Genomic DNA, 12,036 nt, shown 5'->3' with positions numbered 1-12,036 from the left:
TGCGTCATATTGTTACCAAAATATATGTCCTAAAACTTTTTCATTGAGACTGGTGCATGTGTAATAAATGCATGTATCATTTCTTATTCTGGAAAATAACTCAAGATGTAAGTGTATACATATTACTTTCTTATCAACATAAATGAAGTTGTCCATAATTAAGAAAGTACATATCCAATACATTCCCAAGAACCAGTCAGTTTATTGATCTGGATTATGAAAATTGTGATGTGTTTTTAGTTTCGAAATTTTTGCTTCCTCCAGGAAAGACATTTGTATCATACTTGAAAGCCAACAATGCATTTCAATATGATTTGCTTAATTGGTTTGTTTGTTTACAAAATCAAACTTAAAATTGATCATACCAGTTAAGTGCGTTTGACATTTTCCCTTTCCAATTCAACGTGTAAATTGTTTAAATCGAATGAATACATGTATAGGATATGTTATGCATTTCATTGATTACTGTTCGATATCTTCACCTTTCATTCAATGGAAAATTTCGAAAGCTCTATTTCTGAAACCTTCAAAACGATTTTCTTGGGTCCCATCTTTCTCACATAAATTTTCTAACATTCAGAAATGAAAATAATTTGATGAAATGTTTTGAGGTTTTTCATTTCGCATACTTCAATATCGTATTCTGTTTTGATTCCCTGGACCCACCGCTGTATTAGTGTTGTAAGCCTTGCAGATACTTTCCACGTACCGGTAATACGTGTTGAATACTATAATGCACTTGTATGTTATAGAACATTAGCTATATCTGTTTGTTTGGTGATGATACAGCGTAGGTTGAAAATAATTATTAGCATACTTATTAATATTTCCCTTTTTGTTAGATTACATATAAAATGATGATTTTACCAACCTTCCTACTGATGGTCCATGTTTCACACGTTGAAACACAAACTGGAAGCTGCAAAGACATCTTACATGGCTTCCTGTCTGGACAATTGTCGTCCGCTGTCGGAGATTATCAAATTAAAGCATTGAAGCAGGAGTTCCTAAGGTTCACAAATACCATGCAGCGATCTATGAATGTATTCAAGGAACAAACGAAAGCTGATTTTGAGAAAAAAGGTACATGACTATACTATACTTTTTCATCAATCAATTCGGCTTAGTTCCCCCGTTATATCTATATGCTTCTTTAATGCATTTTGTACACTAAGGACTTCTAACTGGCGAAAAACAACATACTTTAACAAAGGATTTAAAACGAGATGAGATACAAAGTCGTCATATAATTGAAATAATACAAAAAGATTAAGTATATATGTAAAATTTTATTTGTATAATACCGGGTACCTTATTTGTAACAGACAGGAAAATGTAAACAATTATTTTTTAATCAATTATAATTATTTGAAATGAAAAATCAAGTGGCTATAAGATTGCTTGCAATATTTATCAAATCCACATGCTTCTGAGCGTTATTTCCTAAGAACATACATGCATATATAACCTAGATACATTAATTAAGGTCAAACAAATCAAAGACACAATCTTGAAATTCATTATATGAAAGTATCCACCTCTCATATAATTTCAACTCAACGTATTGTTAAAACTGAATAAAATAGAAAATTTCCGTCTGCATAAAAGGGGGGATCCGGACCTCTGGATCCACCCTTTTATAGATATGTATCTTTTACACGTAAAATAGAATTTCTCCGGATATGAGTTAACTTTACTATTTATATATCAACGTAATGTTCTTAACTCGTTCCACCTGAGATTAATTAAGTCTATTATTACTACTTATTACTACTTCGTACATTCTGGATCAGCTCTTTTGACGAATAGGGCATGCCCTAATTCGCTCCGCTTTTAACATTGATTGGCAAGCCTAAAACCCCCAAAACATACATTCTGCGATGTAAATACGTTTGTAGATTTAGTTTAGTTGCAGTGCAAGGTGTATTCACATGTAGTTTTTTGTTGTTTTATTATCACTCTCTCTTTAATACTGCCCACATTATGTAATTATTTTCGTTTGTCCTGAAGAAATGAGAAGTCGTCCCACAAATTAGACAAACTGTTTCTTCGTGTCGTTGGTCATTTTAGTGGTATGTATGGTTTTTTTTATCAGACCTATACATATATATTTATCAGGATATAGGGCAGAATTTTCCCCAAATCAATAACATTAAAACCTATGTCTTCTTAACACTATACACGACTATTCTTCACGATAAATTAAAGACTAGACTTTTTGACATCATATACAGTTGCATCTTCAACAAAAACGGAAAACGAAAATAATCATATCTAGTGATCAGTCATTCAAAAACTTACTTTGTTAAACACCACTCTGATTCCACGCACAAGTACTCTGAAGTTGAAATAAAAAATATGCTAGAGTTCCTCATTGACAATATCTTCGTGGTCTTTGGTGATCAGGTCTTCCAACAGTCTCTTGGAATCCCCATGGGCACGAATTGTGCTCCTTTGTTAGCTGACCTGTTTCTATATTCATATGAAGCAGAATTTATTCAAAAACTTCTACGTGAGAAGAAACAATCTCTCGCTATGGCCTTCAATTCGACATTAAGATATATCGATGACGTTTTGTCTATGAACAATAATAGCTTTCATTCATATGTCGATTTGATATATCCCTGTGTGCTCGAAATAAAGGACACTACAGAGTCGTCCACTTCTGTTTCATACTTAGATATTCTATTGAAAGTAGACATTAACGACAAACTGACAACTCAACTATATGACAAATGGGATGATTTCAGCTTCTCCGTCATCAACTTCCCATATTTATATAGCAATGTTCCATTATCACCTGCATATCGTGTTTATATATCTCAACTGAATCGATATGCAAGAGCTTGTTTTGCGTATAGTCAGTTTTTTAAATCGAGGTAAGCTACTGACAAACAAGTTGATGATACAGAGGTTTTAATAGTCTCGATTGAAGTCAGCATTTCGCAAGTTCTATGGTCGTTATAACGTTCTAGTTCGTCAATACAACCTCGCATTGGGTCAAATGCTGTTTGACGTGTTACATACCTATTGTTAAGCCGTTCTTGGTGGACTGATTTTGACTGCGGATAACTCCGTTTACCTGATCAGGATATAGGGCTCATGGCGGGTGTGACCGGTCAAAAGGGAATGCTTACTCCTCCTAGGCACCTGGTCCCACCTCTGGTGTGTCCAGGGGTCCGTGTTTGCCCAACTATCTATTTTGTATTGCTTATAGGAGTTATGAAATTGATCACTGTTCGTTATCTTCACCTTGCATGCTACAGGGTCATTGAGAATGGAAATGGGATACTGCTATTTAACGCAAATGTACATTTCAAAGAATCATGCAAGATACAGATTGCATCTGAAATATTTTATATAAAGCACGCAAATAGCAGTGAACTGTTGAATAAATATAACTACCCTAACTGAAATATTTAAAATATAGCACAGAAAATTTCACATATTTTATTTTAGATACCCACTTCCACCCCTTTTCTGGATCTATTTGATGTACAATTAAGAGTACGTGTGCGTAGAATAAAAATTGTGTTTAACAAAGTAATGTTTTGAAGGACTGATCACTAGACATGAATGCGATTTTGGACGGAGAAAATGTTATTGTTAGAGATAATATATATTCAAAATGAAAATCAATTCATTTCAATGGTTGGGTTTTAATTTTACTAAAACAGAAGTTATCATATTACATTCTATAATTTTTCATAATTCAGTTATTATTTTTATTTACATCGATAAAAGTGATCACTATCATGTTTGAATTATGGAAAGTTCAATATTCTTGAAAATTTTATAGACTTGCTTTAATGACTCTGATTAATATGTTTACTTGATCATGATATAGGGATGTAAAAATTGTTTAAAAGCACATTTTCATTTCAACCCAGAATATTAAGTCTGTTAGAAACACACTTTTATGGTCTAAGTCTTGCAGTCCCCTTTTTGAAGAACATCAAGTTGTTGCTTTTATTGTCTTTTTTATACAGGTAGAAGAAACAGAAGCGTTGTTTATACAAGATGGGGAAAGAAAACATGTCCCTCGAATGCTGAGCTGGTTCTTTCTGGTAAGTGTACATGGAGATAAGAGGAACTGGATTTTCTGTCATGAATTGATATATTGCAATGTGGCAATACTCATGTAAAAATAATCCTTCTTTGACAGGATTTACAGGTGGGTCACATTATAGCCACTCGGGAGCGGCTGTTGATCCCCTTTGTTTACCAAGAGATCCTGAATGGGGCCGGTACAAAGATGGAACGAACGGCTATAAAGCTTATGTATATGGAGCCGAATACGAAACTGGCGATTCTCTGAGTAACTTGCATAGACTCAATGACCATGACGTACCGTGCGCTGTCTGCCTGGTACATAATATATCTGTTGTTAGAGTATTCCCCGGTACGTTTGAACCAATTGATGCCATTCCTAATATTCAATAGATCATGATTTAACCAACCTTAAAGAATTCACACAGATATCAAAGATAAAGAATATACAAAATAGTAAACATCTAACTGTTGTTTCTCGTTACTTTAGCAAGGAAAACTTGTTACAAAGGTTGGAAATTGGAATACGATGGCTATCTAATGGCGGGATATCATAATCATGCTGCTGCCACAACCTACAGGTGTGTGGATAGGAACCCTGATACCTTAATTGGGGGTCATTCTAGTCATGTTGGCTATCTTTTCTTTTCTGTGGAGGCAAGATGTGGATCATTGAAATGTCCACCGTACGTAAACGGGCGGGAACTTGTATGTGCTGTCTGCTCCAAGGCATAGAGTTATCGGATAGGACAATTGAAATATTTCCACACAATAAAGAGATTGGTTTCAGAATTAATAGCTGTGTTATTCTTTTCCAAACTTGATTGAGGGAATGATAAGAATAATGATATATTCTATTTCGTCGAAATGTCTTATATTTGCTTCATTGCATCACTCACAATTCTTTTAAAACAACAATGTGTTGGCAGATATCAAACAAAGTATTTCTAATCTGATCCAAATGAAATATTTGTGTTCTTTGCATTTTTAAATTTGTTCCACGGTAACTCAGATCGTTTAATGTCAGTCTTATGAAATACACCTACACACTGTAAAATTGCACAAAGGATATAATTTCAAACCACAAGTGTTATGCCTTTTGCACACTATTTTGACCACGTAGTACTCCGTTTACCGGATCAAGACATAGGGCTTGCGGCAAAGGATGCTTAATCCTCCTTGGCACATGATCCCACCTCTGGTATGTCCAGGGTCCGTGTTTCCCCAATTGTTTTCTTGTATTGCTTGTGGGATTTATGAAACTAATCACTGTTCTTTATATTCGTCTTTCATTAGTTGAACATCAGACCTTAAATATAACACGAGTATACTAATTTCGGGCGATACATGTATATTGCATGAATGACATAATCAGGTTTTATCAAACTTTTTTTTTCATTCTCTGAAATTCTAATGCGGGAGTATTGCTGCTATTTCGTTTTAATCACAACGATTTGATTTCATATACATCAAACAAAGTGTGTATTTAGTTATACAAAAGGGTTGTGGTAATTTGTAACTCATGTTGCAAATCTACACAATAAAATGTAATGCTTTAGGTACAAGGAATGGGTAAATGATGATGTAGGATACCAAAATGTACACACATGATCACTTTTGTCCTCTTATTTGGTTATTTGTAAATCACTTGCCCGATATATCTGTATTTTGGACTATTATTCCCAATGTTAGAATATTAATTGTTGATGAATTTCACAAAATGAAGTTCTATCAAACATAAAATGCTTCAATTCTTGACTTGCCAATTGTTCAGGTGTTCGATGCATTAAAAAAAAATGAGTTACTACGTTTAACTGTACACTTCGGTTAGAGCTTAATTCACAATGCGTAAACAAGATATCAAAGTTACTCTCGCTAAAACACTTGTAGAAGAAAATGTTTTTGAGTCAAACAATTTTGCAAAACGATCAGTTGAACCAACAAAAATGTCAGAATTCGAATTTCAGTTAGAATTAGAGAAAATGAAATTAGAAAGGGAAAGAGAAAGTCAGAAAATGCAAATTGAGAAAATGAAACTAAAAATGGAAGAGAAGAACGTGCTGAGAGAGAAAAAGATAATGGCAGGGTAGAAAGAGAAAGGAAATATAAACACAATATGAGGGAGAAAAAATGCAATTAGACACCAAAAGAGCAGAAAGAGAGAACGCCTAGAACAATTTGAATTAGAAAAATTAAAAATACAAAAGGAATCGAAAATTGTACCTGTCAAAACTTAATTCAATGCAGCTAAACATATCAGGTTAGTACCGCAAATTCAAGAATAATCAGGGTATTAATATTTTCGGCATTTTAAGAAAGTGAAAGGTGAAGATAACGAACAGTGATCAATCTCATAACTCCTAAAACAATACAAAATAAAAGGTTGGGCAAACACGGACTCCTGGACACACCAACGGTGGGGGGAAATGCCTAGGAGGAGTAAGCATCCCCTGTCGAAAATGTTAAATGACTGCGAGATGTTTGGTCCACTTTGTCACAAAGTGATTTAATTGGCAAAGCGATCAATGTTTACTCGGCGCTCTCCATAGCGGATAGTTCAGAGTATGACAAGGTCAAGGCCGCGATTGTAAAAGGTTATGAATTAGAACCCGAAGTGTACACACAAAAATTTAGAAAATACAGAACATTTGACAATCAAACATATGTAGAGTTTGCAAGAGAAAAAGATTTATTTGATCAATGTTTGAGATTTAATAGAATTAATGACAACTTTAACAATATTCATCAACTCATCTCAGTAGAAGAGTTTTTATAAGGAATATGTTCATCAAGATTTGAGAACACATTTAGAAGATAAGAATGTCAGAACTCTTGAGGAAGTCGCAGTTATTTAATATATTTATAATCTCTCTTATAAGAAAAAAAATGTAGCAAAATCTCAAGTTAGTAGTTCATCAGAGAGTGTAGACTCAGATAAAAAGAATGCTTCAAAGTTTGAATATACTTCCCAGTCACCACCCTACATTGGTTCTGATTAGTGAATGCTTTAAGCTTAAGAAAAAAAATGACATTGACAAACCGCAGCCACATGCTTGTACAGGATTTGGAAATGATAGGAAACCATTTTCTTTCTGTTCAAGGCGTTCCCATGTTGCTAGGCAACGATTTAGCCGGTGACAAAGCCATACCAGACCCTATAGTTTGTGAGAAAATCGTTTCAAATGTCGCGTTCGATGAAAAAAACGACGACATATATCCAGTTTGTGCTTTTACTAGATCGATAACCAGAAGGAAAGAAGTCGATGCTTACTCTAGCTCTTCAACCCCTCAACACAGCTGGTCCATCTTAGGAAATTGACCTCAGTGACACTTTCCTGTCTGATCTTGATGGCAGTTCACATGAAAACAAACAACCATATAACAGTGAGTCTCCGCTGAAATTCGTGAGGATGATGATCCAAATATACAGAAAGGCCAGGGCAAGGCCACTCTTAGTAGAGAACAGCTATTGTCTGAGCAAAATAAAGACCCTCAGAAAAAGTGCACTTCTCCCAGAAGAGGCCGCCAAAGTTGAAGAGTGTTTCTATACCAACGATGGGATCCTTATGCGAAAATGACGAGCACCTGATGCACCATCACATGAGGTGTGGCGGGCCGTTCACCAGATAGTGTCCCAATGTTATATCATAGGGACATCATGTGTTTGGCTCACGATACACCCATGTCAGGTCATTTAGGAGTCCATAAGACTTGTAACTTAATTTGTAGTAATTTGTATTCGCCTAAGCTAAGAAAGGATGTTTCTGAATTTTGCAAGTCTTGTCATGTTTGCCAGATAGTAGATTGGTTAGGATCCATGCCAAAAACTAGGCCAGGGAACCAGTATTTACGTATTGTCATGTGTACGTCCACTCGATTACCTAAAGCTATACCTCTTAGGAATATTAAGGCGAAAACCATAATCAAGGCTATTACCAAGTTTTTCGGTTTTTTAGGAGTGTCCAAGGCTATTCAGTCAGACCAAGGTTCAAATCTTATGTCAGGGTTTTTTCAACAGGTCTTGCATGACTTAAGTGTTAGACAATAGAAGTCTATTGTTTATCGTCCTCAGTCTCAGGGGGCACTTGAATGCTTGCATCAAACCCTTAAAACTATGATGAAAACATATTTTTATCAGCATAATAAAGACTGGAATGAAGGAGTTCACCTTGTGTTTTGTTGTTGTTTTTTCCTGCAAGAGAAGCAGTTCAAGGGGCTCTAGGATTCAGTCCCTTTAAATAAGTGTTTGGCCATACAGTTAGAGGTCCTTTGAAATAGCTGGAAAAAATGGCTAACTGAAACTAGTGCTTTTAATCTTTAGACTATGTATCAAATTTAAAAGAGATACTTCATAATGCTTGTAAATTAGCACTCAAGAGTTCACAAGCTGCAATGAAAGTTTTGTATGACAAAAATGCTAGGAACAAAGTATTTAAAGCAGATGATAATGTTCTTGTATTTTTACCTGTTCCTGGTCATCCTTTGTGGACTAGGTATTAAGGTCCTTATGAAATTGAAAACAAGCTTAACGATGCAAATTATGTAGTTAAGACATCTGGCCGGCTCTAAAGAAAAACGAGTTTGTCATATTAACATGCTGAAAGAGTATTTTGATAGATTGGACCGAATTCTGTAAAATCAATTTCCACTTTAACCAATATTAGAGACCCATCTCATGACCGTACGGTCAGTGAAAATGTAGGCGGAGCCTAATCTAAACATATGGTATTACCTGGAGTGGCCATGGTCTACCAAGGTGTTAATTGCTATGTCCCATGACACTCAAAGAAATACACAGAAACAGAACATGGTAGAAATCTACCTGTCCATGCTTTTTAGCTCAACTGAGCTGAAAGCTCAAGTGAGCTTTTCTGATCGCTTTTTGTCCCTCGTCTGTCTGTCTGTCTGTCCGTCTGTCTGTTAAACTTTTCACATTTTCGACTTCTTCAGAACCACTGGGCCAATTTAACCAAACATGGCCAAAAGCATCCATGGGTGAAGGACTTTCAAGTTTGTTCAAATGAAGGGTCATGTCTCTTTCAAATCAAAGGGGAGATAATCACAAAAATGCAAAAATACGGTGGGGTCATTGAAAAACCTTCTCAAGAACCACTGGGCCAGAAGAGCTGAAATTTCCCTGAAAGCTTACTGACATATTGCAAATTCAATTTTGTTCAAATCATGGCTCCCGGTGGTAGGATGCGGCCACAACGGGGGATCAAAGTTTTGGATACAAATATATAGGAAAAATCTTTAAAAATCTTCTTCTCAAGAACCACTGAGCCAGAAAAGTTGATTTTTACATGAAGATTTTCTGACATAGTGCAGATTTAAGTTTCTTCAAATCATGGCCCCCGGGGATAAGATGGGGCCTCAAGGGGGGGGATCAAAGTTTTACATACAAATATATAGGAAAAACTTTAAAAATCTTCTCAAGAACCACTAAGCCAGAAAAACTGAGATTTACATGAAAGTTTCCTGACATAATGCAGATTCAAGTTTGTTCAAATCATGGCCCCCGGGGGTAGGATAGGGCCACAAGGGGGATCAAAGTTTTACATACAAATATATAGTTAAAATCTTTTTCTCAATAACCACTGAATTAGAAAAGCTTATATTTACAAGAAAACTTTCTGACATTATGCAGATTCAAATTATGGCCCCCGGGGGGTAGGGTGGGGCCACAAGTGGGGGGGGGGGGTCAAAGTTTTACATACAAATATAGGAAAAAGCTTTAAAAATCTTCTTCTCAAGAACCATTGGGCCAAAGAAGTTGACATTTACATGAAAGCTTTCTGACATAGAGTAGATTCAAGTTTGCAAAGAGTAGTTTGGGCCATAATAGGGACTACAGTTTTACATGCAAATATATATGGAAAGTCTTCAGATATGGACCAAGGTGACTCAGGTGAGCGATGTGAGCGATTCTACACCCACACCCTCCCCCCCTCTCTCTCTCTCTCTCTCTCTCTCTCTCTCTCTCTCTCTCTCTCTCTCTTTTTGAATCAATCAATAATATCTGTTATAAATATAGAGGTATCATAAATTGATGACATAAAGGACAAGGTATGTTTGGGGCCAAATTTTGCCCCGCGTCCAAATTAAATGATATTCCTTAAAATTCTTTCATGTGGTGTATACTTCCTTAAAATGATTATGATGTCTTCGTAAAAAGCTTTACTTATATATAATACATATGTAAATACAGTATAGTTTACGATAACGTTGTGCCATTTTGACGTTACCTTATGCAACGTCATGAACAAGAAAGCTATGTCAAGAACTAAATATGAAAATAATCCAATTTATGTCGCCATATGCTCAAAGTTTTATTAAACAAATGTGCACTATGATTTTTATTTGAAAAGTTTAATTTATTTTTTTCGAAAGTTTTAATCAATTGTAGATGATAGGATGCGGTGGATGCTGTGAATTGAATGACGATTAGTGTAATTGTATCTAAGAATTGTAGAGGAACCCATATATATTCATTCAATTTTAACATTGCATTTACATTTGCATCCAATTTGCAGTATTTTAATCTAAATTTAATGAATATCATATATGTACGTAGCGCGTGGTTACCTTAAATTATTCTTGTGTGTATATGTACACTTCTTTCGTGTTTTTTTTTTTTTGAGCGCACTAATTAAATGTTTTCAGCGAAGGAACACGCACTAACCAATGCTACATTGGATTGTACATAGAGTTAAAAGAACATGAAATTCATCCAGAATATATGTGAAAAGAAATATTATAAATCGAATTTGAAAAGTTGTTTTTTTTTAAATTCAACACATGGACCGAATGTAAACCTTATAGGATATGATAAGATTTACAAACAATGTGATAAGTTCTACACAAGAGTTGACACTGACACCATGAAAAACCTAATAAAAAATATCTTGTCGGTATTATATTCAAAGTTTTAGCATATACACTTGCATCTATTAATTACACTCTTTATTTGAAAAAAAAATATACAGGCTCCTGACAATTATCTTTATATAACAAATCTTTCAATGCATTAGTATTTACGCAAAGGAAAATAGTTTGAATCAAAAATCATATTCATTGTCTCAAACCACGTCCGAAGTCTGAATGGGAGAGGATCGTATATTTTTAACCCCCCCCCCCCCCTTCTGACTTTTGATACATGCCGATTTAGTCGGAGATATGAAAACAACCATGGTTTCCCTGTCTAATAAATCATTCAACAATTCCTTTTCGGCCAGTTTCTAATGATGAATGAAGCAGAGACTGTCTATTAACAGTACCAACGTCAATCACTATGACAGTGCATCAGCACATATAATGCCGTCAGTCAAAGATATTTATATTTTCCAGCAATTGTCAAAATAATGAAAGGTGTAAGATCTAATCAGTTTTTGACACTAAGTTTTTTCACTATACTAGTGAAAAGGACTACTAGAATCTATAATTGACTAGTCCTGCTGATTTGTGACTAGTCCGGCTGCTGAAAGTAGACGGTCGAGTCGCATTGCGACGAGGGGAAGAGTGCGGGAGGGGCTTGTCTCCTCTTAAAAAGGGTGAGGGTCCGGGAAAAAAATTCAAAATCAAAATGCAAGGCTTTTTGGTGTGAGAAAGGGGTGCGCATTGTTTACCAAATAGTTTTTTTTAGGTGAAACTCGGCGGTTAAGTAATGTTTTACTCGGGGACATATCGTATGCTTGTTCACGTTGTTCACCTAATCGATCTCAAGAAAATTACTACAGAACGTAAAATTGTAGAAAATATTATACTTAACATTATTATAAAACAACCAATAAGTTTCATTCGATCTTTCACACCCCTACTAACGTTATTGTTATTTAAATTTACACCACGTGGGTTTTTTGACCCATTAAAAGGTTAGAGGTTAGGTCAAATTCCGCAGTGAAGGAAACCGAAAATAAATTTGTCAAAGCTATAGTCATTTTCTATATACTGTATAATAGATATGTATCATCATTACGTAGAAAATTC

General features: G+C 35.2%; 1 protein-coding gene across 1 annotated transcript; it reads left to right on the top strand.

Moving 5' to 3' along the window:
* On the top strand, nt 1-4,846 carry LOC125657652 (short-chain collagen C4-like). Its single transcript, XM_048888373.2, has 5 exons — nt 1-107; nt 843-1,083; nt 3,990-4,067; nt 4,166-4,402; nt 4,541-4,846. The coding sequence occupies exons 1-5, from the start codon at nt 57-59 to the stop codon at nt 4,783-4,785; spliced, it is 852 nt and encodes a 283-aa protein (XP_048744330.2). The 5' UTR covers nt 1-56; the 3' UTR covers nt 4,786-4,846.
* The last annotated feature ends 7,190 nt before the right edge of the window (nt 4,847-12,036 follow it).

This window comes from Ostrea edulis, chromosome 9 (genome assembly GCF_947568905.1).
Source record: "Ostrea edulis chromosome 9, xbOstEdul1.1, whole genome shotgun sequence".
NCBI classification, from domain to species: domain Eukaryota; kingdom Metazoa; phylum Mollusca; class Bivalvia; order Ostreida; family Ostreidae; genus Ostrea; species Ostrea edulis.
Note: the sequence above shows the minus strand (reverse complement) of the source record. Positions and strands in the feature narration are given on the sequence as shown.